This window comes from Bos indicus x Bos taurus, chromosome 12, assembly GCF_003369695.1.
Source record: "Bos indicus x Bos taurus breed Angus x Brahman F1 hybrid chromosome 12, Bos_hybrid_MaternalHap_v2.0, whole genome shotgun sequence".
NCBI lineage: Eukaryota > Metazoa > Chordata > Mammalia > Artiodactyla > Bovidae > Bos > Bos indicus x Bos taurus.
In genome coordinates, this window is record NC_040087.1 from 10864435 (window position 1) to 10891941 (window position 27507).

The 27507-nt window shown below is 47.1% G+C and overlaps 1 protein-coding gene across 2 annotated transcripts in view; it reads left to right on the top strand.

The window, feature by feature from the left end:
- The first annotated feature begins 405 nt into the window (after nt 1-405).
- Nucleotides 406-27507, top strand: part of CNMD (chondromodulin) — a 35303-nt gene continuing 8201 nt past the window's right edge. Inside the window, exons 1-5 of one of the 2 annotated variants that reach the window (XM_027557112.1) lie at nt 406-604; nt 1049-1189; nt 6796-6936; nt 18914-19027; nt 23863-24016. In XM_027557112.1, coding sequence (XP_027412913.1) covers nt 452-604; nt 1049-1189; nt 6796-6936; nt 18914-19027; nt 23863-24016 — 703 coding nt within the window. In that variant the 5' untranslated portion in view covers nt 406-451. The remainder of the gene's footprint in view (nt 605-1048; nt 1190-6795; nt 6937-18913; nt 19028-23862; nt 24017-27507) is intronic. The other variant, XM_027557111.1, reaches the window with a different exon arrangement.

A 27507-nucleotide genomic window follows, 5' to 3' on the forward strand; every position in this document is an offset into this window, starting at 1 on the left:
CCAGCCGGGCGTCAACCCCGCAGACTTTGACCGGGGTCCCCAGTCCACCCGACGCGATCTGTGTCCGGTTCCGCCGGCGCCCCCAGCACACACACAAGTTCGCTGCAGGAAACGGGCCTCCAGCCAGCCGCCCAGCAGAGCCTCAGACACCCTGAGAGCTCCCCGGACGGCGGAAAGAGTCCTGGCGATCCGGCATGTCGTGGGGTCGCGGGGCTCAGCATCCTTGGTCCCCTCCCCCTCCCCCATCCTGACACACTCAGACTCACGAGGGGCTTGGGGGAGGGGGTGCGGAGAGCGCGGGAAGAGGGGGCTGTGGAAAGTTGGGCGCGTTCACCGCTGCTCCGGGGCGGGCGAGGGAAGGCAGGGCAGAGGTGAGGCGCCAGGAGGGGTGGGGAGCTCTGGGCTGGACCAGGCGGAGGGCACGGTGTGCGCGCGCGTGCCCCGCGTTGAAATGCCCGGCACGTCGGGGCCGCAGGCCAGAGCCCAGGGCGCCAGCCAAGCCTCCTGGTGTCCTGCTCCGGCGGCCGCGGTCATGACGGAGAACTCGGACAAAGTGCCCATCGCCCTGGTGGGGCCCGACGACGTCGAGTTTTGCAGCCCCCCGGTGAGTACCGCTCGGGGCCCCCAGACCTGCGGGGGCCCGAACGCCCCCGTCCCGGGTCTACGAGTTGCGTGTCACCGAATTTGGGAGGTGGGGGCAAATTCGGGCGCCCAGATGGGGGCTTGGGGTGGCGCCCCACGCGGGTGCGGGTGCAGAGGCCGGGGCATCCCCAGATGCGCTCGAAGAGGAAGGTGGACAGGGAGCGAGGAGAGGGCGTCGCGGAGGGGAGGCCGCTGAGATAGCAGACCCGCGGGGCGACGACCTTGAACCGCGAAGCCTTTGCTCAGCGCTCATCCAGGCCTGAGGCCCAGGGACCCGCGGCTAGGGGAGCGCGGAGAAACGGGGCGCCCGGAGGAGCCCGGGGCCGCTGTTCCCCATTCCCACCGGCGCCCGGATGCCGCGGTCGCTGCGCACGGACTTGACGCGTCCTCTCCCGGCCGCCCGCAGGCGTACGCCGCCGTGACCGTGAAGCCCTCCAGCCCCGCGCGGCTGCTCAAGGTCGGAGCCGTGGTCCTCATTTCGGGGGCGGTGCTGCTGCTCCTGGGGGCCATCGGGGCCTTCTACTTCTGGAAGGGGAGCGACAATCACGTAAGTCCGGAGGCGCACGGGGTGGCCGGGGCCCCTGGATCACTCGCGTGCCCCCTCCTCGGGGGCCCCAGCGGATCCTGTGCCCTCGGGGGCCTCCCGGGCACCTCGTCCCTTCTTCCACCCAACTCCAGGACGTGGCTTCCCACTGACGGGCAACTTCGTAGAAAAGCCAGTCTGGGCTTCAAAAGTGGTGTAGCCGGGGGATGCAGTGGAGGGTTTCAGGGAAGCCCTTCTCCGGGAAGGCGCATCGCAGCCTGGCGCCTCCACTAAGCAGCTGAGGGACCACCGGTAAGGCACGGCCCTTCTGGCCTCGCCTTACTCACCCTTAGGAAGAAATGAAACTATGGTCTCTCCCAGCTGAGAAAGGCTGTGAATTGAAGAACCTGGGACAAAGGTAGCGGAGGAACATTCAGACCTAATAAGGGGATGAACCTGACCTCCCACTAGCGCCTTCTCTTTTTCTCTCTCCCTCCCACCTTTTCTCTTTTCTCTCTCCTCTCTTTCTCTGTCCTCTCACTCCTCATCCTTTAATTTGCCCTTCTCTCTTGCTGTAAGGGAAGAAAAATAAAATCTAACTTCCTTAAAGATAGCTAATATCTTTAAAAATCATTTCTGGCCTGATCACATGTGACTTAATGGTAAATGTTTTACTGACCCCCGTCCTACTTTCTATGAGCGCAACTATTTATGTTAAAGCTCCGTTGGCTCTCAAGGAATATAAAAAGTGCTTCTGACCAGAATGGGCAAGATTCCAGGGTGTTCATTAAATACTCTGAATTTTGTTCACCTATCTAAAGGAGGGGGAACATTTTATCTTGATGACCATTGCCAGGCCTGGTGTAAGCTGATTTCAACTAATGGAAAAGAATTCCCTCTCCAGGGTGCACACAAAGGGCTGTTTCTTAATCACTCCCCTCAGAGAATCCGTGACTGCTGTTTTCCCCTTTCTCTCCCACCATGAAATTCAAAGCATGAACGAATTCCAGTACTTAGAGAAAATGGTGCTGAAAGCAATTCAACCATTTTACACATCACATCTTCTGCAGTCACTGCATAATTTGTATTTTTAACTCAAATGCCTAATGTAGATAAGCATGCCATTTAGCACCAAGTCTGTTTTAGAGACTATATCAAATTTACAAGCATCGATTTGTAGGATCAGAATTGCACGGTATTTTATGTGTATTTGAAAAGTGCCTTAATGAATTTGTGTATTTTAAATATAGAAGCCGGGCCAGATGCTCATATTCGAAAGCAGCATATCTGAACATTTCTATATCTCCATCTCCATTAATAGCAGGGTTTAGACTGTCCTCCCTTAGGAAATGTAAATGCTATCTTTTAGACGACAAAACGTCCATGGTATGGGTCCTTTGGGGACAAAAATAGCTTTGCTTTTTTTTTTTTTTTTGGTAGAGATTTGGGTCATGATATATATTTAAATGGGTACCATTTGGCATTTAATTATTCAAGGCAAACAGGGTTAACTAACAAGCTTCTAGAAAGAGAGATTGAAAGATCATCCAAACTGAGTGGGGCCTCCTTTTATCGTAACTTTTACTTCACTGCAAGATGGTGGGTTGTCTGGTTCGAGAGAGTGGTATTAAATTCTAAAAATACAGAGGAAGAGTGAATCACATTTTATTGCCAACAATACAAGTTACCACTGTCTCTCTGCGGGTAGGACAATGAAGAAAATCGTAGTAGGGTTTGTGTGTTTATTTTTTCAACTCCCAAAATATTCCATGCTGATCCATATTACTTAAGTCTGAGAAACAAATCACAAAATACTAAACAGAGTAAATTTGGTACCATCTATGCATAGCATATGCACAGGTCTGCTTTCCCTGAATTCAAATCTAAACGGCCCAAACAAAACATAATCAGAGAAGGTCAGCCTCTGTCAAACAGACAGAGACATCCACAGCCAATGCACTGCCCACTCTTTGGAGATTACCCATGCCTCTGTTCCTCTGTACTGGTTTATGGAGGAGAAGCAGCAGTAATTCACCTCCTGTGCCTTTCATATGGATAAATCCCCTTAGGACAGGTTTACTGGAAATCAGCTGGAGGACTCTGAAGCATTGAAGTGTTAATAATGAGGGGACAAGTGACGGGGCTCAAATATTGAGGTCATGTTTCATCCACATTATTGTCAATGGAACAAGGCATTGAAATATGGGAAATTCCCACCAATATGAGACAACTGACAACCCAAGCGCCTGGGATGAGGGGATGAGATCATTGCTTGGGGCCTTTATTCTCAGCCTGATTTTTTGAGATGTTGGTCCCAAACATGATGTAATTATCTCATGAACCCAGGCTTTATTAGAAACTCATTAGCAAATCTCCTTGGCTGTAAAAGGCACCATATTGAGCAGAATTTTGGCACATAATAAACTTTCTTTGTGCTTGAATAGAAATAGCCTTAGGTGCTAGCTAACAGCTCCATCAGTTAGAGCAGATATTGTGATTGCTGCTTCACCAACCCAGCCTTCTCCTGAGCTTGGGGCTCAGTACTTTTTACCAGTCTCCAAGCCCAGGCACTTCAGGAGGAAGTGAAAACAAACAAACCCCCTCTCTTGCTCTGGGGCAAGCAGGGGCTGCAGCTCCATTAAAAGGATGCAATACCCAGGCTGGGTTAGGTAGGGTGTTTTGTTGAGGGGGAAGGTGGAGAAGGGTGATGATGAAGAAAGTCAAGTTAGGCGCACAAGCCACTGTTCCAGTGCTATGATCTTGTCTCCTTAAGATTTTCTAAGAATTTGGAAATAGTTCATTTCTTAAATCCAGGATCACTTTAGTAGTAAAAAGTTTATATGCAAGGCTTTAAAAAAAAAAAAAAAAGAGCCTCTTGTCTCATGAGTAAAGGACGGACACTTGTGCCAGCAGAAACTCACACACGCGTTGTCCGCCATGCACGCCTTAACAGCCAAAAGTAACTCAGATGAACAGTGGCTGTTCAGAGAGCGCAGGGGCTAAACAGAGCCCGCTTTCTGAGCCTCACCTGCAGGGAGCCCTGGCTCAGCCAAAGAAAACAGGTTTCCCCAAACAGGCTGATGGTGAGCACCACCGAGGTGCAAAGTGAAAAGAGATTGGTGGGCTCTGCTCCCATGCCCCTAAATCAGAACCCCTGGAAGTGGCTCTCATGATCAGCTGAGCTGGGGAGACAGCGTCCTGCAGGAAGCGAAGTTCATCAGAAGGAGGGGAGGACCTGTGCTCAGAGGTGGTGAATGCCGGGATTTTCTGTTCCACTAATGGAGAGCTGTTGCCTACAAGGGTACCAGCTACCGTTTCTACATCTCTGCTGATAAAACAGCGCTTTGTGGGTCTTGCAATAATGAGTTTTCTACAAGTAATGATCCAATAACAACAGATACTTTCCCCAGGGTTTGTCCATGGGGACAGTTAGCTATTTCTCATAATAAGGGAGAAAAATCTGACTTGAATTGAATTTGAGCTCTTTGCAGTTCTGACCTACGGACCTAACACTAAGTAGCTAATGGCCCTCATCAGTTCCTACTCCTTCCACTTTGAAGAGTGTATATGTTATACAACACATAAGAGATACATTATGTATCATATCTGGGCCTCCTTGGTGGCTCAGTCAGTAAATAATCTGACTGCAATGCAGGAGACCTGGGTTCAATCCCTGGGTGGGGAAGATCCCCTGGAGAAGGACATGGCAACCCACTCCAGTATTCTTGCCTGGAAAATCCCATGGACAGAGGAGCCTGGCGGGTTCATGAGGTTGAGAGAGTCAGACACAACTTAGCCACTAAACCATATATCATACATAAGATATAGTGTGTTAGTCAATGAGTGATGTCCAACTCTTTGTGACCCCGTGGACTGTAGCCCACAAGGTTACTCTGTCCATGGGATTCTCCAGGCAAGAGTACTGGAGTGGGTTGCCATGTTCTTCTCCAGGAAGATATAGATATATACATATGTATGCTTCTAAGTCAGAAAATGGAAGAAAAGAAAAGAAAAACCCACCTCCTACCCCACAGTGCAGAGAAGGTTCTTGCAGAGCAGCAGCATGCTGGTCAGGAGCAGCGTGTAAATCACTTTTTAAACCAGTGTCCTAACCAGATGTCTAAACTAAGAGAGCCCTACTGGGGACTTCCCTGGCAGTCCAGTGGCTAAGACTCCATGGTCCCAACACAGGAGGCCCAGGTTCGAGCCTGGTCAGGGAACTAGATCCCACACGCCTCAATGAACATCGAGGATCCTGAGTCTCAAAACTTATTCGGCACAACCAAAGAAATAAATAAATATTTTTTTAAGAGAGAGAGAGCCCTTTGGATCCTGCAATTTAGTGGTACACTGTAAAAAGGGTTTTTTGAATGGCGGATTTTAAACAAGATTTTACTCAGAAATGCAACACATGAAACAGATCAGAAGCAAAGCTGCTCTGGTCAAATTGCAGATGAACCGTGGGTGGGTGGGGGGGACTCGGATAAAGGAACCTCACAGTCCCAGCTGCTCTGGGCCACCTCTGTGACACCCCAGAGCTCTGATGACATAAAACCTCCTCTGAGGTTCCCACTTCATCATTTGGCATTCAAGGCAACTCCCAAGATGCAGAGCTAAATGGTGTAGCCAGCTGTTTTTCTGATTCCTGGCCCAATGCTCCTGCATAATGCCAAAACTCTCCCCCTTCCATTACACATCTTGTAACAACACCTTCAGTTCAGTTCAGTTCAGTCACTCAGTCGTGTCTGACTCTTTGCGACCCCATGAATTGCAGCACGCCAGGCCTCCCTGTCCATCACCATCTCCCAGAGTTCACTCAAACTCACATCCATCGAGTCGGTGATGCCATCCAGCCATCGCATCCTCTGTCGTCCCCTTCTCCTCCTGCCCCCAATCCCTCCCAGCATCAGAGTCTTTTCCAGTGAGTCAACTCTTCGCATGAGGTGGCCAAAGTACTGGAGTCACCTTATGTCTGTCCCATAGCGTCATTAATAGGGGTCCCTCTTATTTTGAGCGGAAACAGACAAGCATGTTGGCCTTGGTCTCTGTAATGTGGCTGTATCTCAGGCATACCCTAGTCCTGTCTGCAGTCCTTACTGTATACCACCCTCCATGCCAAGTCTTGACTGAAGGATTTTTTTTAAATACCTTCAAATTGAGGTGCCACTGCAGATTTGGTTAACAGCCCAGTGAACCCTCTGCCTCTTCAATGTCCATTTATCCATCAACAGATCTCAACTCTGGCTGCAGAGTAGAATCGACCTTTAGAAAAAGAAAGCTCTGTGCTCAAGCCGCATCCCCACAGGTTGTGATTTGATCCATCCTGTGGAGGCAACCCAGGTGTGGTAGCTGAAGATTCTCCTTAGATGTGTCTATGTGCCACCAGGATTGCAAACCACTCAGCTCTTCAGATTAGTATCAGAGACAATCAAAGCCTTTACTTTCAAAATATTATTTAAGAAATCATTGTATTAAGTAATTGGTGGATGAATGAAGTCCTCCCAGATAAATGTCTTACTATTAAGGATGATTCAGTGTATCTCTGAGACACAGGAATGCTAATTTATATAAAGATAAGCCCTGAATTGCTCTAAGAGGGAAGCATCACTAATTCTGGTCTTCACTTCCAGATTTACAATGTCCATTATACCATGAGTATCAATGGGAAGTTGCAAGATGGGTCAATGGAAATAGACGCTGGGAACAACCTGGAGACCTTTAAAATGGGGAGTGGAGCTGAAGAAGCGGTTGAAGTTAATGATTTCCAGAATGTAAGTATATTTCATGCATTTAGGAAGTCTAACTAGGCAAGCCTGGGAGACGCCTCATTCACGGAGAAGGCGGGCCCCTCACATACACCCAACTGGGAACTGCTCTTTATGGCAGTCATGGTGCCACTAACCTCCCTGAACCATGTTGCCTGTTCTCTCTGAGAAAGGATCACTCTCTGTCCTTGACATTTTCAAAATGAAAAACCAACACCTTAGCACTGAAAAAAACAAGTTCTTGGAGCTATCAGAAGTCTTGGCAGAAAGACTTGCAAGAGCTATTTTTCTCTAAGCAGCCTTCTTAACATAGTAAATAAAATGCCCAAGGTCTCCCAGAATGTGGCAAGATCTAAAACTGGCAGTTATCGAGAGGAGGGAAACTTTAATGACCTAATAATCTAATCAACAGCAGGTGGGATCTATTTACACACATGTCTCAGTGCTCCAGATTTCCCGTTTAATCCAGAAAATGAGCATGGAGAAATTCGCCTAGTGTATCATCTGCTGTCTGAACAGAGCCCATTACAGATGAAACATTCGAGTCTCCTTTGCAAAGGACACACATGTTTGTTTTCAAAAATTCAATTTACAGGCAATTGGAGACATCAAGCCATGCATGGATGCTTCAGTGGACATCTGTGAACCCAAGTGTCACTCCAGGCCTCCTCTCTGGCTGGCCACCATAAATATCTCATTCTCTTTCTTGATCTAGGAAAAGAAAGAGGCATCACTGTTTGTGCTCTCCTATAGATGCAGTAGGTGAGACTTCCTCATGAAAAAAGGCTCTTAAAAATAATGTCTCTTCTGATAGTTTATTGGCCTACAAACATCTCACCGACCTGTCTTCCTCTGATTGATGAGAAAAACTAGAGATGCTTTTCATTTGAATGAAAGAACTCCCCTCGTTGATACCCAAACACACTTCACAAGCCCTTTTGAATATCAAACAGATGCTAACCTTAGAGCTCGGCTGATATTAGCCATTATTTGGTGATGACAAGGGCTGGCTGTGTTTGGCGTGGGCTCTGCCCTGGGGACGGGCTCTGCAGTCCTGTGTGTGCCCAGCTCCATTTCGTTTGGTCATAGCTTTGCAAACGGTTCAGGTCGAGTCCCAGAGATAATTTCTCTAGACCTATTAAAGGCTTTTACTGCAAGACCCAGGACAAGGTAAAAGGCATTTTTTTCTTCGCGCTGCTCAATATAAAATCATAAAATGTGACTCCCACACATGCATCTTTCATTCAATCCAGAACAAAATTGAATACACAGGATATGCCGCAATATCAAGATATGCAAAGGTAGCTATGCAGATAAATAAGAAAGATCCCTCTCTCTCAACATGTGTATGTATCAGAAATGTCCTTTTAAAATATTTAATCCCAAACCTATATTTCTGTTTTATAAACCTTTGGTTCTAATAATGGTATTGATTGCATTTTGTTCTTAGAGGCCAACGGGGCCACAAATATTTTATAAACTGATCAATTCTCTTTGATAGCTTCCACATTTCTCTAAGTCAGAACTGGTGAGTAGAACATTTTTTTGATGGATAGAACCTGTTATGGGTTTAAATAAGCCTGGACTTCTGAAAACACATGAATCAGCCACCGTGGTACCTGAACTATTACTTTCTCCTGTATTACAAACCGTCAGTCAAACTCAGGAAGTGTTTATGGAAGCTGACTATCTATGTGCAAGGGATGGTGTGAAGTATAGAGTATGCAGAGACGACTGACACTTGTTCCCTCTCCCAAGGACATCAGGAGGTGGGCATCCACAGAGAAGTGGCATTAGGTCAGGCTGGGAAGCACGCTGCCACGGAGCTATGAACAGAGCTGTGGGGTCCTCGTGGGGGAGGCCATTGCTGCCAGCGAGGAGATGGAGCAGGTTTTGCAGAGGTGGCAATGAAGCCAAATCCAGCCTCTGAGCTCCGACACTGAATTAATATTCAGAGACAGAGTTCTGAGTGAAGTAGAAAAGGATAGCTTTCTCGCTTTGCCAGGCAAAGGGAGCCACAGTGGACTAATGCCCTCAAAACTGTGTGTCCCAACCTGGAAGGGGTAGTGAAAAGTTTCATGGTAATGGTTCAAAGAGGGTGGGATTGGCTATGGGCATTCTTTTGATTGGTTGGTGGTAGTGGGTGGAGAAGGCAATGGCACCCCACTCCAGTACTCTTGCCTGGAAAATCCCATGGATGGAGGAGCCTGGTAGGCTGCAGTCCAGGGGGTCGTGAAGAGTCAGACACAACCGAGCGACTTCACTTTCATTTTTCACTTTCATGCATTGGAGAAGGAAATGGCAACCCACTCCAGTGTTCTTGCCTGGAGAATCCCAGGGACGGGGGAGCCTGGTGGGCTGCCGTCTGTGGGGTCACACAGAGTCGGACACGACTGAAGCGATTTAGCAGCAGCAGCAGGGTAAGTGGGAGTCAGCATCATCAACCTTCTGGTTCCACCTGATGGGGTCTCCGTACTTGTGGGCAGCCCATGGGGAAGGGGTTTCAGTATATGCAAAACAACTCACAGATATTGTTATGTGTATCCCTTGATGGGGAGCTAGGACCCTTCCCCAAGGCTGCACCACTGTTTCTCTGGACTGTCCTCCCTGGCATCTGCATCCTCTCCCTTGCCTAATTAACAGCTGTTTGAACCTACCCATTGGAACTCAGTGAAGGTCATGGAGGTTGAATGAAGCCTATTTCCTGTAATCAGAGAAATGGGGGACAGGGAAAGCTTTTGTGTGTAGGAGCCCTGCAGGGTCCTGCTCGCTATCAGCAACAGTTGAACCAGGCCTGGAAGAATGGTTAGGATTTCAACCACAGAGAGGCAGAGGCAGGGCCTTCCAGGCCCAGGGAAGGATACACCATACCCGTGCTCAGGTCTGCTCCCAAGGTCTAAGCAGGGAGCTTAAAAAGTGAGGAGCGGGGAGATGGAGATGCAGGCCGGCCCAGAGCAGGAAAGTCTCTGAACTGTAGGTGAACAGCCTCCCCTGCTAACCCCACCAAGATAGTATGGAGCCAATGGTGGGAAAGAGCCCCCGAGAGGGAATTTGCACTGAATGAAGGGCTCCAGGCTCTATACCATTGGAGAAAACAGTTGTTCAGGCGAAGGTAAGGCAGACTCCATTCAAGGGAGGCTAGCACTGTGGGGTTTTGTAGTCAAGGAGAGAGAGCGGGCTCAACTCTGAATACAGTAAGGAAAACTGGAGTGTGATGGCCACGGAGCAGGGTTGGGTGCTGGTGGATGGGAGATTACTAAAGGTACAGTCGTTCTTCGCTAAACTGACCTAACGGGATTTTTGCTGCAGGCAGGTCAGGGGGATCAGATATCCAGTTTGACCAGACTAAGGCTGACTCAGCAGGATTCTTGCTAAAATTGGAATAAACCGGCCAAGACAGAGCCCAGGGTGGGGGCCTAGAGGACTCAGAGGTGCCTGACTGGAGTTAGGTCAAGAGAATCTCTGACAAAACCCTGAGAAACACAGAAGATACTTCTGTTCATAATGTATCAAAGTTATACCTTCAAAAGTATCAATGCTGTTGGTTTAAGTCAACCCTCTCAACCCTAATGACCCACAGATATAACAGAAATCCTGGTTAGAAATAAGATAGTTCTCCAAGAAAACACCAGAGCAGGAGAAAATAGAGGCAGAGAGAATGGCCTCCAATTTTGGAAGATACAACATTTTCATAAATATTAAATAAATACGTCTAAAACTAAAAAAAATAAGATAGAATGGTGGATATAAATAGATTTTCACTATACAATTCTTTTGACCTTGTGTATATTTGAAGTTTTTTAATTTAAAAAGCTGGAGGGAGGGACTTCGCTGGTGGTCTGGTGACTGGGACCTCATGCTCCCAAAGCGAGCGAGGGGTCTGGGTTTGATCGCCAGTTGGGGAACTCACACGCCTCATCCAACACCTGCTGCAGCCAAATAAATTAATTTATTAGCTTAAAAAAAAAAGACTGGAGGGGAAAAAATGGACAGCACAGCTTATCTGATAGGTAAGTAGGTTATTGGTTTCAAGAATCTATTTGGCACCTAACTATAACACAAAGAAAAAATAAAGTGAAAGTAATTTATAATACAGTTAGAACTTGAGCCTGATGTACCTTGAAAACATCATAGTCAAATGCTTGGGTCACTGTCTGTGCCACAGCCTGAAATGCAGACTGACCTAAGTGTGTGCTGAGAAATTAAATATCAGGTACTTTTCTCTAAACGGTATAGAGCTTCTCCATCTTTCGCTGCAAAGAACATAATCAGTCTGATTTCGGTGTTGACCATCTGCTGATGTCCATGTGTAGAGTCTTCTCTTGTGTTGTTGGAAGAGGGTGTTTGCTATGATCAGTGCATTTTCTCGGCAAAACTCTATTAGTCTTTGCCCTGCTTCATTCCGTATTCCAAGGCCAAATTTGCCTGTTACTCCAGATGTTTCTTGATTTCCTACCTTTGCACCGATCACTGAGGAAGGCTTTCTTATCTCTTCTTGCTATTCTTTGGAACTTTGCATTCAGATGCTTATATCTTTCCTTTTCTCCTTTGCTTTTTGCTTCTCTTCTTTTCACAGCTATTTGTAAGCCCTCCCCAGACAGCCATTTTGCTTTTTTGCGTTTCTTTTCCATGGGGATGGTCTTGATCCCTGTCTCCTGTACAGTGTCACGAACCTTATTCCATAGTTCATCAGGCACTCTATCTATCAGATCTAGGCCCTTAAATCTATTTCTTACTTCCACTATATAATCATAAGGGATTTGATTTAGGTCATACCTGAATGGCCTAGTGGTTTTCCCTATTTAAGGAGAAAAGGAAAGATATAAACATCTGAATGCAGAGTTCCAAAGAATAGCAAGAAGAGATAAGAAAGCCTTCCTCAGCGATCAGTGCAAAGAAATAGAGGAAAACAACAGAATGGGAAAGACTAGAGATCTCTTCAAGAAAATCAGATATACTAAGGGAACATTTCATGCAAAGATGGGCTCGATAAAGGACAGAAATGGTATGGACCTAACAGAAGCAGAAGATATTAAGAAGAGATGGCAAGAATACACAGAAGAACTGTACAAAAAAGATCTTCACGACCCAGATAATCACAATGGTGTGATCACTGACCTAGAGCCAGACATCCTGGAGTATGAAGTCAAGTGGGCCTTAGAAAGCATCACTACGAACAAAGCTAGTGGAGGTGATGGAATTCCAGTTGAGCTATTTCAAATCCTGAAAGATGATGCTGTGAAAGTGCTGCACTCAATATGCCAGCAAATTTGGAAAACTCAGCAGTGACCACAGGACTGGAAAAGGTCAGTTTTCATTCCAATCCCAAAGAAAGGCAATGCCAAAGAATGCTCAAACTACCACACAATTGCACTCATCTCATTCATGCTACTAAAGTAATGCTCAAAATTCTCCAAGCCAGGCTTCAGCAATACATGAACCGTGAACTTCCAGATGTTCAAGCTGGTTTTAGAAAAGACAGAGGAACCAGAGATCAAATTGCCAACATCCGCTGGATCATGGAAAAAGCAAGAGAGTTCCAGAAAAACAGCTTTATTGACTATGCCAAAGCCTTTGACTGTGTGGATCACAATAAACTGTGGAAAATTCTGAAAGAGATGGGCATACCAGACCACCTGACCTGCCTCTTGAGAAATCTGTATGCAGGTCAGGAAGTAACAGTTAGAACTGGACATGGAACAACAGACTGGTTCCAAATAGGAAAAGGAGTACGTCAAGGCTGTATATTATCACCCTGGTTATTTAACTTATATGCAGAGTACATCATGAGAAACGCTGGACTGGAAGAAGCACAAGCTGAAATCAAGATTGCCGGGAGAAATATCAATAACCTCAGATATGCAGATGACACCACCCTTATGGCAGAAAGTGAAGAGGAACTCAAAAGCCTCTTGATGAAAGTGAAAGTGGAGAGTGAAAAAGTTGGCTTAAAGCTCAACATTCAGAAAACGAAGATCATGGCATCTGGTCCCATCACTTCATGGGAAATAGATGGGGAAACGGTGGAAACTGTGTCAGACTTTCTTTTTGGGGGCTCCAAAATCACTACAGATGGTGACTGCAGCCATGAAATTAAAAGACGCTTACTCCTTGGAAGGAAAGTTATGACCAACCTAGATAGGATATTCAAAAGCAGAGACAGTACTTTTCCAACAAAGGTCCGTCTAGTCAAGGCTATGGTTTTTCCTGTGGTCATGTATGGATGTGAGAGTTGGATTGTGAAGAAGGCTGAGCGCGGAAGAATTGATGCTTTTGAACTGTGGTGTTGAAGACTCTTGAGAGTCCCTTGGACTGCAAGGAGATCCAACCAGTCCATTCTGAAGGAGACCAGCCCTGGGATTTCTTTGGAAGGAATGATGCTAAAGCTGAAACTCTAGTACTTTGGCCACCTCATGTGAAGAGTTGACTCATTGGAAAAGACCCTGATGCTGGGAGGGATTGGGGGCAGGAGGAGAAGGGGACGACAGAGGATGAGATGGCTGGATGGTATCACCAACTTGATGGACATGAGTTTGAGTAAACTCATGTGATGGACAGAGAGGCCTGGTGTGCTGTGATTCATAGGGTTGCAAAGAGTCAGACATGACTGAGGGACTGAACTGAACTTCTCTAAACAGCTTCCCTAGTGGCTCAGTGGTAAAGAATCTCCCTGCCAATGCAGGAGACGCGAGTTCGATCCCTAGGTCGGAAAGACCCCTGGATAAGGAAATGGGAACCCGCTCCAGTATTCTTACCTGGGAAATCCCATGGACAATGGAGCCTGGCAGACTATACAGTCCGTGGGGTCACAAAAGAGTCAGACATGACTTAGTGACTAAACAACAAAATCTTCTCAAATAGTAAACAAAAGTAACATTTTCTCTCCATTTTCATAATAATTCCATTCCTAGGAAATCCTTTGTACGTTAAGACTGTGACAAAAATCACGTTACATTTACATATAAAACAGTGTTAGGTTCCAGGCTCAGGTGCTTACAATCCAGTTTTTCAGCCAAGATTCTGGGCACTTGGTTCTTCAGAGTTCCCCCAGGCTGGTCGGACCCAGCACCCCTGGGTCATGCCCAACAAAGGGCCAGAAAGCTCCTAGTTTTGTGACAATAACAAAACTCCCTCAAAAGTTTCTAAATCACCGGGGGAAGGTCCCCTTGCCCTCCGTGGGAGTTTCTGGTTTAAGCCACAGAAATAAATGAGACCCCTAGAAAGAAAAAACTGTGTGGCTAAAATGAGATTGGCTGACTTTGGATAAAAGGATGTTAGATCATTGGGATCCTCACTCACTACCTTTGTTAGCAAACAGCTTCATTATCACCAGCTTCTAAGGTCTTGTTTGTTTGCAAAAACAGGAGATTTGCCTGCCTTTCTTGTGCCGTTCCCTTCCCTCTGTTTATAAAATCTTTTAGCGTTTCTGGCTGCTTGATATGGATTTGTAGCTAGATATGGTGGTTAATACGTGTGAATTCCTTCCCACAGGACCCATCCCCATGGGGTTTCAGTTTTCTTTGCAGCCTGTAGACCGACTGTCAGAACTAACTCAATACTAGACACATTCAGTGCTGTGAATCCTTCCATAGTCAGTTCCCTCCCTGGGGATATGGTAATGGCTAGATGGTGCTTCCTCCCCAGCATCTCATCTCAGAAGCTACAACGGTTTGAAGTCAAGAGAAGATATAACATGGGTGGTGGGGGGTGGGTGGCTGGCCAAAATCTTGGCTTTCTCCTCTCACCAAAGCCAAATAAAAAATATGGAGATGGAGTTTGGAGGAAATAGAAAGGTGACTGTAATTCCCAGCTGGTGGAGAGGGGAACACAGTAGGTTCACACCTCAAGAACTGTGCCCACCCTCCCCCCAAGAGGAGTCTGCGGGCTTAAATAAGATAAGGACTCCCATTTAGGAGCCGGTGACGAGGAGCAAAGGTGTTAGCATCTTGATTCCTTCCTCTTTCATTGTTTCAAAGACAGTCATAGGCTGACTTCGTTAACCCAGCATTTGAGTCTGGTAGTTAGGTGGCTCTGTGGCCTTCTTTCTGATATGTAGAAAGCTGAAGCTAAAACTCCAATACTTTGGCCACCTGATGCGAAGAACTAACTCATTGAAAAAGACCCTGATGCTGGTAAAGACTGAAGGCAAAAGGAGTAGGGGATGAGAGAGAATGAGATGGTTGGATGGCATCAGCGACTCAATGGACATGAATTTGAGCAAACTCCAGGAGATAGGAGAGGACAGAGGAGCCTGGAGTGCTCCAGTCCATGGGATTGCAAAGAGTTGGACGTGGACACGACTGAGCAACTGAGCAACAAGCAACAATACGGGGAAGGGTGTTGTAAGGGTAAACACCAGATACAGGATGTATTTAGCACAGAGTCAAAGGAAGGTGGGTGTGAAGTGGACTTCCTGCAGAGTTAGGGCGCAGAAAGGTGAACTGTGCTGCAGACATGCAGAGTTCAGTTCAGTTCAGTGCAGTCGCTCAGTCGTGTCTGACTCTTTGCAACCCCGTGAGTTGCAGCACGCCAAGCCTCCCTGTCCATCACCAACTCCCGGAGTTCACTCAAACTCACCTCCATCGAGTCAGTGATGCCATCCAGCCATCTCATCCTCTGTTGTCCCCTTCTCCTCCTGCCCCCAATCCCTCCCAGCATCAGAGTCTTTTCCAATGAGTCAGCTCTTCACATGAGGTGGCCAAAGTACTGGAATTTCAGCTTTAGCATCAGTCCTTCCAATGAACACCCAGGACTGATCTACTTTAGGATGGACTGGTTGGATCTCCTTGCAGTCCAAGGGACTCTCAAGAGTCTTCTCCAACACCACATTTCAAAAGCATCAATTCTTCGGCGCTCAGCTTTCTTTACAGTCCAACTCACGCAGAGTTAGGAGCAGTTAATGTAAAAAACTAGGAATGTTCAGGCCTGCTCATTGTTTTCTTTATCTTCTTTGTTCTCAAGAAAGGGAAAGAAAAAATTCATTCCTCTTTTTTTTTTTCTTTTCACTGCAACAGAGGCAGTAATCCCCCTCCCCAAACTCTCGTTTTTCAAACCATGTGCCATAGATTGACATGTAGAATAAGAACAACTGGCCTTCGGGAGACAGCATGGTAGAGCACAGTGGTTCCCCAAGTGTGTTCCTTAGGCCACCAGCAGCAGCAGCACCTGAGAGCTGGTTGGAAATGCACGGCTTAGCCCTCACTCCAGACCCCCGGCTTCAGAAACTCTGGCGGGGGAACCAACACAGCATTTTGTTTCGTGCGTCCTCCAGATGATTCGGTTGCAAGGAAAAGTTTGTGAGTCACTAGTACAGAGGGAACTTGGGTCCAGAGGCTGTGCCTTAGTACCCTGAGGCTGCTACAACAAATCACCATGGGCTAGGTGACTTCTACACAACGGAGTGTGTGTCTCATAGTTCTGGAGCCTGGAAAGTCCAAGGCTAAGGTGCCAGCAGGTTGCCTGTCTAGTGATGGTCTTGCTCTCTACTCATGGAAGCCTGTCTTCTCACTGTCCTACTCACGAGGCAGAAGGGGAAGGAGCTCTCTGGGGAAAGGACGCTAATCCTATTCATGAGGGCTCGGCCCTCATGACCTCGTGCGTTCTAAGTTGCTTTGGTCATGTCCAGCTCTTTGCAACCCTATGGACTGTAGCCTGCCAGGTTCCTCTACCCATGGGATTTTCCAGCAATAATCCTGGAGTGGGTTACCATTTCCTTCTCCAGGGGATCTTCCCAATCCAGGGATCAAACCTGAGTCTCTTATGTCTCCTGCCTTGGCAGGTGGGTTCTTTACCACTAGTCATGAGGGAAGCCTCATGACCTCACCCTTCCCAAAGACCCACTTCCAGGTACCACCACATGGGGCGTTAGGTTTCAATATACGAATTTAGGTGGGGGTGGGAGAGACGCAAACATTCAGTGCAGAGCATGCTATTTCAGTTACTTTAAATCTTTGTGGATTCGATCCATGGGTCAGGAAGACCCCTGGAGAAGGAAATGGCAACCCACTCCAGTATTCTTGAAAATCCCATGGACAGAGAGGCCTGGCAGGCTACAGTCCAGGAGGTCCCAAAGAGTCAGACACGACTAAGTGACTGAGTGCACACACACACACTCTGAACAAGTCTCTTTCTCCTGAAACTGGGGGTCCTCAACCCCAGCTGACATCATGAATACACGGGGAGCTTTTAAGCATGCCAGTGTCTGGGCACAGCCACAAGCCCGTTAAATGGGAATCTCTTAGGAGAGGCCCAGGCATCTGTGTTTTTAAAATCTCTCCATGTGATTTTGGTGCTGCATCGAGACCTGCAGTTAAGCCCGGAGCTCTTCCCCTGTCGAGGGTTGGGGATGGGGGCTCATACCTCCTCCTCCCTCTGGGTGAGAGGTGACGCTGGGAGGAATGAGATGTGTTATGCATGCATGTGGTCGATCAGGCCGCAAGAGAACTGACGAGGAGCTTCCAGAGGAAGGAGCCGTTCCTTCTCCTGTCTGTCGCCCACCCACGTCTGCAGGACGCCTGGCTCTGAGATTCCATTCGGTGTAACTTTCCATGAAGATCCTCCAGCGTGACTGACGTGTGACTTCATTCTTCCTTTAAGAGGGCTGAACGCTGGGACTTCTCTGGTGGGCCTGTGGTTAAGACTCTGAGCTTCCACCGCACAGGGAATAGGTTCAACCTCTGATCAGGGACAGATCAGTGCCACATGGCGAGGCCAAAAGAAAAAAATATTAAAAAAAAAAAAAGGAGGGCTGAATCCTGCCCCTAGATTTCTAAAGGCTTTTCTTCCTCCCACTCCCTGGTATTGATATATTAGAACAAGTTCTGTGTCTTCCTGACATTTGTCTCAACCCAATAGAAGACTGACCAGTTGAGAATTTCAGATTCGTTTGGTGCCTACATTGTTATGACATATAATTTGTAGATCTTAATACTGGTTTTGGCCACTCACTAGTCATGGAAGTAACAAGAAATGAAAGGAAACACTCATGGGTTAGAACATACGTTATGCCTGACGCACTCCGTGGGCAGAATCGGTGCCGAGCTGTCAGCTAAGACCGGAGCCTTGCGGCTGAGATTTCCCTGGAGGCCAGTCCCTAGGCAGACGGGGAGACATTGTTTATATCTCACGGGACAAAAACAAAACATCCAAGTCCTTGGATAAGCTCTGGGAGCAAACTTCAGCTCCCCAGTGTGATAGAAAGCTACTGTTTCCTCTGGGTTCAACAACCTAAGAAGAATCTGAATTCACAGAATTCGTTAATTGGACCAGCATCTTCTGAGAACTTCTGTGGGAGCACCAAACGAAAACAAAAAAGAGATTCAGGTTAATCTCAGGTTTAGAGTTGAGTACGGAGGTGACATTCGCAAGACACAAGGGCACTGAGAAACTGAGTGCCAAACAAGGGGTGGAGATGGGAGGGCTTTCAGAAAGTCAGAGGAAAGGGAGCCCCCTTAGCCCGGGCTGGACAGAGAAACCTGTAGGGAGAAGATGGCATTTCATCTGAGCTCGTGGGATGGGTGGAGCAATGAACGCACTGCCTCTCAGCGCAAAGTCAGACCTTGACAGAAGCCTCCCCGACGCACTGTCTAAAGGACCATTCCTAGGACGTTCCTGGCAGTCCGGTGGTTAAGACTCCATGCTTCTGCTGCAGGGGGGGCATAGGTTCGATCCCTGGTTGGGGAATTAAGATCCTACACGCCTCACAGCATGGCCAAAAATAAAAAATAAAGCACCATCTCCTGTCACTCCTATTTCCACATTCTGCTTTATTTTTCTCCATAGCACTTAATGCCACCTGACTTTATCTCTATTTTTTATTTTTGGTAAATAACACTGAAAGGTAAGCTCTATGAGGGCAGAGATGCCATCTGTTTTGTTCATCCCTGTACCTGGCACCTGGAATAATACGTAGCTCGCAGTAGACACTCAATACACTGAATAAATGAATGGATGAATAGAGGATGGATAAACTTTTGTTTCCTAGGGCATCACAGGAATCCGTTTTGCTGGAGGGGAGAAGTGCTACATCAAAGCGCAGGTGAAGGCTCGCATCCCGGAGGTGGGCACCATGACCAAGCAGAGCATCTCCTCTGAACTGGTGGGTACCAGCGGGCTCCACACAGCAGGAACGTTGGGCACACACAGAAGGCACACCCCTCCTGTCTCTAGTTCCTGGACAGGTCTGTGACCAGAACATACGCTCTCTTTCCTCCCTGACAAAGAACTTAATTACTTTGGTCCTACTTGTTGGTTCCAGGTGATCGTTCTTACATGATGTCGTGTAATTGAAGGTTCTGGAAAACCAGATTTTAAAGTACATAAAGGGTAACAGTCATCACATGGTCCTTATTTGCTGATGCTGGGGACTTCCCAGGTGGCACTAGTGGTAAAGAACCCACCTGCTGATGCAGGAGATGTAGGAGACTCGGGTTCAGCCCCTGGGTGGAGAAGATCCCCTGAAGAAGGAAATGGCAACCCACTCCACTGTTCTTGCCTGGAGAATCCTATGGACAGAGGAGCCTGGCGGGCTACACAAGGTTGCAATCCATAGGGTTGCAAAGGGTCGGACACAACTGAAGTGACTTAGTACGCACGCAGGGAACTGATCAGTGATTCGGACAACTTAAAGGACTTCAGGTGTTAGGATCATTAAGGGGCTCAGGAGCCTGAAGCCTCACTCCAGCCCCAGTTCGACTTAGCCAGGGGAGAAGTCCTCCTGAAATCCCCAGAGCTGATCACTCAGCCTCTGCTGGAAGCATTGACCAGGCTCTCCTTCCCTGCGTGTCAGGCAACTTCTTGGGAGGAAGTTCTAATTGCTTTGCCAACACTGAGCTGAATGGCTCCCCCTACGATTTCTTCCCACCGGTTCAAGTTCAGTCCAATGAGGCTATTCAACATATATAGAATTCCTTTCCTATGTATCAGGCTTGTGAGGTTCTTTAAACATATTTCACCCATTTATTATTAATAGCTTGCCTTTGAGCTTGGTTTTATAAAAGCTTGTATTAAGAATTGCACACAGCATTCTAAAGAAATATTTAACAGTAATACCTTACACTGATTTGGTGCTTTAGGGCTTACGAAGTAGCCGCATTCACTGTCATCTTCCATTTGAGTTGTGGCAGGTTAGGGTGGAAGAAAAATGGATTTTGGAAAATGTGGGTTCAAGTCCCAGCCCTGACACTTGGTGTGAATGTGGCGTCAAGTTTTTAAGCCTCAGTCTTGTCGTCTGCAAACCAGGGTGTGCACTCTGTCCCCACGGCCCTGAACGCGCTAGATAATGACTAAACGGATGCTGCTTTGAGTCTTAATTTTATTATGCTCACCTCTGATCCTTCAGGATCCCCAAGAGGGAGGTGAGGCAGGCATCAGCTCCTGAAAGGCATATGAAGAAAACTAAGAGTAAGCAGAGGTGCCTGGAAACCGCTCGATTGTTTGCTCTCCTAGGAGCAGGCCCAGGGGTCCCAACACACTGTGAGTTTTTCAGGTTGGCCAGCATGTCCTCAGTGTCTCCTCCACTCCCAACCTCCCCAGCCATTCATCCCCTCCATCATGCTCCTCTGATCATGAGCTCGTCTGTGGCCCCTGAACTGCACCCTTCAGAACACAAGTATGGACTCGCGCATACAGAGTCTAGAAATGAGACCGAGACCGCCTGTGTTCTGACCTTGAACATCTCTTATTGCATTACCTTTTCAATGGTCTTATCACTCAGCTTCTGTTATGAAACCTTTAATGAACTGTAATCCTCAACGTTTCCCTCATGAGTAGACGTAAAGAGCCAACTTCCCAACCAGATCTTAACTGACCAAGATCTTATCGAAAGTTTGCAGCAGTACAGGGACTTCCCTGGTGGTCCATTAGTTAAGACTCCACACTTCCAGTGCAGGGGGCGTGGGTTCAGTTCCTGGTCAGGGTAGCCAAGATCCTGCATGTCCTGAGGTACAGCATAAAAAAAAGTTTGCAGTACATTTTCAGATTTTTTTTTTTTTTAAAGAAGGCCTTGTTTGTTTGTTTGTTTGTTTTTTCTGATTTTTAAAAACAACACTTTGTCATTATAGAAATTCAGGAATACATGAAAGGAGAGAGTAGAAAGTCACCCAGAGTTACAAAGTCCATGGATAACTAATATTAGTGTTTTGGTAAATTTTCTTCATGTACAATGTGTGTGATATGCTTTTTATAATTGAAGTTATACTGCTATTCAGTTCAGTTCAGTTCAGTCGCTCAGTCGTGTCCGACTCCTTGCGACCCCATGAATCGCAGCATGCCAGGCCTCCCTGTCCATCACCAACTCCTGGAGTTCATTCAAACTCACGTCCATCAAGTCGGTGATGCCATCCAGCCATCTCATCCTCTGTTGTCCCCTTCTCCTCCTGCCCCCAATCCCTCTCAGCATCAGAGTCTTTTCCAATGAGTCAACTCTTTGCATGAGGTGGCCAAAGTACTGGAGTTTCAGCTTTAGCATCATTCCTTCCAAAGAACACCTAGGGCTGATTTCCTTTAGAATGGACTGGTTGGATCTCCTTGCAGTCCAAGGGACTCTCAAGAGTCTTCTCCAACACCACAGTTAACTTTAGGTCTTCCAAAATGTAGGTGATAATGGATTATTGTATGTTATCATATGATTATAATTTCTAATTGATATTAAAGCTTGCCTGGTGTTCCAGTAGCTAAGACTCCAAACTACCAATACAGGGGCTATGGTTTGGTCCCTGGGCAGGGAACTAGATCCCACATACCCCAACTAAGACCCAGTGCAACCAAATAAATAAATATTTTTTAAAAATTTATATGAATGAAAATTTAAAATTATAATCATATGATTATAATTTTAAAAGGCTTTTGCTCTTGAGTATCAGTATCTTCAAGTTTCCATTCTCTTAAAAATAATAATTTAAAATAATTTTTTCTGAATACAGATAAAATTCACCTTGGTGAATGGCTTTGCACTTAAATCTTTGCCTCTGATTCTTTACTGAGGCCACAGAGGTGAATTCTGTTTCTCGTGTTTTAGTTGTTTCTGTGGCCGTGGTGGATTCTCTGGTGGACAAAACCAAACTCAGACAACATGTTTGTATGAATTAGGAAGGTGTTGGTTCCCTAGGTGTCGCAGCGGTAAAGAATCTGCCTGCAATGCAGGAGATGTGCGTTGGATCCCTGAGTCGGGAGGATCCCCTGGAGAAGGGCGTGGCAACCCACTCCAGTATTCTTGCCTGGAAAAGACAGAGGAGCCTGGTGGTCTGTGGTCCATGGGGTGGCAAAGAGTTGGACACGACTGAGCTTGAACACACACACACAGCTGAGCATGACACTTAGAGTGACTTTAACAAATAAGGATTGTTTTTTTTTCTCCTTGGAAGTAGATGACCCCAGGCATTGACTCCATGGCCAGCATCTCTTATTTTTGCAGCCTTTTACTTCCAGCTCTAAACATCAACCACGCAGTCAAGGAAGGAAGGCAGGAAGATGCTGAACAGTGCCAACCATGCTTTCTCTGGACTCAGGAAAAGCAGACAGCGTCACATTCCCTCCACACACTTTAGCATGGATTGCATTGTCTAGAACTGGTCACACGGGCACCCTTAGCTGCCAGGGAGTCTGAGAAAGCAGGTGTCTCTCCTGGGGCCGCAAACAAAAGCAGGATTGTGTTGCAAGAGAAGGGAAGGAGGTGGGGTAGCAGCTGAAAGAATGTGCAGGCCCTTTTATTTAAAGCTCCTAGCTTGTAGGTTTCACGCATATGCATTCTCCCTATCACCCCACTCTGTCCCCATGCACTTCAGATTATGATGGGGTAGATTTATGCACCACTAGCTCTCATGCATTTTTCATCAGTTTTGTATAACTTTTAAAAGCTACTATACCCAAAGAGCATTCATTTCCTGGATGGAGCCATTTAATTTCAGGTGAATAACTGGATTACCTGCGTGTTCACTGCCTCCAATAACTTTAAGTTGTTTTAATGCTGCCAGAAGCCTGAGGGAGAAAGCATAAATGAAGTGTTGCTTTTAGCTAAAAAATCAGGAGAAAACATTTTAATTTCTCCAACCTATTGCAAACTAATAACTACATGAAAGGCACAACCTGGCACAATAAATTTGTCTCCCGGGTTATCAAACCATTCTCAGCATCTCGCTGCAGAAGAAAATCCAGGGTTTAGCTTTGAAATCTCGGTGGTGCGCTTGATGCGAAGAACATCTGAGATATGTTTTGTTATAGCTGGGAAATGCAGAAATGGTTTATGTTAAATACTTTGAACTGAAGACATTAAAAAACCAATCACTGGCTTTTTCCATTGTGGTTTGGAAGCGGCAGAACAAGGCCCAGAGGACGTTGACTTCACACGAAGGACGCCTCTCTCCTCTATCGGATTCTAGAGTCCGTTCAATCGCTTTTCCTCCAAAACATCTTTGATCAAAAATATCAGATTAACTGAAATCTCAAAGTTGGCATCAAGTAATTTTCACTTCTACTTAAGACGCTCAGATTCACACCTTCGAATCATCCAAAGGCCGGATGGCATGAGGGGTGTGGAATGTTGTGGAAAGAGCTACAAAGAGATGAGGACTTCAGAGTCTGTGTGTGTGTGCATGCCTTTGGATTCTCATGAAGTTGTCTTCTAAATTTTATTGAAGTATAGTTGATTTACAAAGTTGCATTAATTTCTGCTATACAGCAAAGTGGCTCAGTTATACATATATCTGTTCTTTCTCCTACTCTTTTCCACTGTGGTTTATCACCGGATAGAGAATATAACTCCCTGGGCTCTACAGTGGGACCTTGTTGTCTATCCATCCTGTATATACTAGTTTGCATCTGCTAATCCTAAACTCATTTTTATAGGGCAAAATAATCTTTTACCAACACACGAATCTTCACACACAGCGTGTTCCTCCGCCCTCTTTGATCCACGCATTTCCTTTTCATCTACAGGAAGGCAAGATCATGCCAGTTAAATACGAAGAAAATTCTCTCATCTGGGTGGCTGGAGATCAGCCCGTGAAGGACAACAGCTTCTTGAGTTCCAAAGTTTTAGAACTCTGCGGCGACCTTCCTATTTTCTGGCTTAAACCAACCTACCCAAAAGGTAACGTTTTAAATTCTCTGGAAGCTGCTTGGACCGCTCCCAGCCGGCGTGGGTTTCCTGTGAGCCCCTGCACAGGCGTGAGCACATGACAAGGAAGCTAAGCCAGGTGCACGGCGCAGGTCTCAGTAATCGGTACAAGAGACCAAAGGGGAGGGCAGGGTGGCTGTGAATGTCACAGGGCAGGGCCGGAGCAGCGGGCAACAGGATGCAGGTGGGCCCGGGACCCCTCGGCCACTGCTTCTGCTCTGCCCGCCTCTCCGTTATTGCACTTTGCAATTTTACATTTTTTTATCCCTAAAGCAGAGAATCAGGGGACTAATAATCTATCCTACTGCCAAATCTTTTTCTTTTTTTGGTAAAAGATTTAATTATTTTTTGATTGTGGTGAGTCGTCATTGCTAAACGCGGGCTACTCTTCATGGCGGTGCACGGGCTTCTCACTGTAGTGGCCTCTCTTGTTGAGGAGCACAGACTAGCCACACACGCTTCCTGAGTTGCGGCACGTGGGTTTAGTTGCCCCGTGGCCTGTGGGATCCTCCTGGACCAGGGATCGAACCCATGTCCCCAGCCTTGGCAGGTAGATTCTTAACCACCAGGGAAGCCCCTGCCAGATCTTAATTATGCTCAAACCTTGCATCATGGGATAGCCACAAGCAGCTGTGGACACAGGCTGAGATTCCTCAAGTCCAAGGCTCGTACACCCACTTCCAAGTCCAAGAAAAATAAAGGAAGGGCTCCTGGCTTCAGAGCAGGTCGGAGTTCCCAGGTGGAAACACCTGGGGCCGTTTCCAGGGCAGGTGAGCCCTGCAGCCAGGCTCCTTCCCGGGGTTCCATATGTCCCCAACGCTTGTCGTTGTTTAGTCTCTCAATCATGACGGACCCTCTGTGACCCCAGAAACTGCAGCCCACCAGGCTCCTCTGTCCATAGCATTCTCCAGGCAAGAAGACTGGAGCGGGTTGCCCTGTCCTCCTCCAGGGGATCTTCCCAACCCAGGTCTCCTGCATTGCAGGCAGATTCTTTACCGACTGAGCCACCAGGAATATCTACTGTCTTGATTCCCACCACAGTCACCCCACTGACCTCCCAGACGCCAACTTTGCAGCTCCAGTTTATTGGTGGGGAAAAGGCCCCCATCTTAGCACAGCTTAGTGGGCTACATTCTCAGAAAGTTACACTGAACACCGAGAGAGAACAGCATGGAAATACAGAGAATTTGGGGATTAGAACCACCAGACCTAGGAGACGGGGACAGACAATGACTGTTTCATGCGTGCAGCCTTCAGTTTTGCAAGATAAAAAAAGTTTGGGACATAGATGGTGATGATGGTTGCGGAGCAGTGTGAATGTACTTAATGCCTGACTGTATACTTTAAAATGGTTAGGATGGTGAGTTTTATATATATTTTACCACAATTGAAAAACACACACCAGGCCTAGAAAGTCCCTGCTTCTCATTCTGCCATGGCTAACTCATTCCTCCAGTTCACAAGTCCTATTCAGTTCCAAAGCCTGGATAAAGTGGTTACATTTTAGCCCAGGCAAAGCAAACAGGATGCAGTTTGTAAGCCACTGGCAGCAGCTGTCTGGAAGAGCAGGTTCAGAATTCTGAGGCCACGTGCAGGCTCAGTGAGAGAGAATCCTCTGCGCAGTGTCTGCCGCACCCTAGGGCACTGGGAAGGAGGGCTGCCAAACGGACCACTGCTTTTGCTGTCCTGGGTCTAGCCCCGGACAGAACAGGGGAGCCTGGTGGGCTGCAGTCCATAGGCTTGCACAGAGTCAGACACGATGGAAGCAGCTTAGCACAGCACGTCCTGGGTCTTGCTCTAGTGAGTGCTCACACCTTCATTCTCTGGCCACTTACAACTTCTGGCTTTTTATTCCTCACCTGTCTTCACATGGAATGGGCCTCCCATCACCCAGGAACTCCTTCTCCAATACCTTGTCACATTTTCCAATCAAGGACAAAAGTCTCGGAGCTTCCCTGGTGGTCCAGTGGTTAAGACTTGCCTTCCAATGCAGGGGGTGCAGGTTCAACCGCTGGTTGGGGAACTAAGATCCCACATGCCTTTTGGCCAAAAACCAAAACATAAAACAGAAGCAATATTGTAACAAATTCAATAAAGAGTGTAAAAATGGCCCATATAAAAAGTCTTTTTTTTTTTTTTTTAAAAAAAAAAGGACAAAGTTTCCAACTCTGCCACCATGTAGAGCTCTCTCTAATCACTTTCTGTTTGAGGACATGCCTCTTACCCAGAGACTTCATTCATTCATTCAACATCTATTATGTGCCATTTACTTGTTCTAGGCACCTGGAATGCACTGATGAACCCATGCCCCCCAGGAATTTTGCATTGTAGCTAGGGGAAACACTGCATATACACCGAAATAAGAAAATTATTTGGTACAATCCATGGTGCTACGGGGGGCTTCCCAGGTGGCATTAGTGGTAAAGAACCTGCCTGCCAATGCAGGAGATGAGAGAGATGTGCGTTCAATCCCTGGATCAGGAAGATCCCCTGGAGGAAATGGCAACCCACTCCAGTGTTCTTGCCTGGAGAATCCTGTGGACAGAGGGGCCTGGTGGGCTACAGTCCGTGGGGTCACAAAGTGTTGGACACGACTGAAGTGACTTAACCCACACAGGTGCTATGGAAAAAGGACAGAGCGGGACAGGGTGTCTGGGGGCAGAGTTGGGAGGACGATGCTATTGGCGCTGCAGGATGATTGATAAAATGAGAACCTTCACCCTCTGAGAAAGAGCTGTGACTTGTTCCCTCACAGTCTAACAGCGTGATCCCTTCTGAAATATTCAGTAATGTATCATTAAGAATTAATCACACATTGTAGGTATTCAATCATCACCCCATCCATCCAAGAATTACACACATTATACACAACAGCAGAAAAGCAGAAATCACCTAAATGCCCCCAGATTTGAAAAGAATTAAATTAAATGTTGGTCGGCGTAGTCACAGGACGGAATAGCATAGACATTAAAAGTGAGGGATTTTCTTTCCAGTCTCTCATAAATGCGGTGTATTTTACAATAAAGACAGCAAAATAAAACCCTTTCCAAGGATGCCGGGATCCCCGCCACCTAATTCTAATACAGCCTCCCAGCGCACGTCCGGCAGCCCCTGCCCTCAGAGCTGGATGCTGGCAGGTCGTCAGCGTCACGGAGCTGAACCGTCAGAGCCCTGGGAGTGACTGGACCAGGTCAGAGGGAAGCGGCGGGGAGCCGAGGTCTGCTGCCCGTGGGCTGTGTGCCACGCTTTCCCTTTTGTCCTTATTTCATCTTTGCCAACAACTACCCAGGCTTCCCAGGTGGCGCTAGCGGTAAAGAACACACCTGCCAAGGCAGGAGATGTAAAAAATGTGGGTTTGATTCCTGGGTTGGGAAGATCCCCTGGAGAAGGGAATGGCAGCCCACTCCAGTATTCTTGCCTAGAGAACCGGTGGACAGAGGGGCCTGGTGGGCCACAGTCCATGG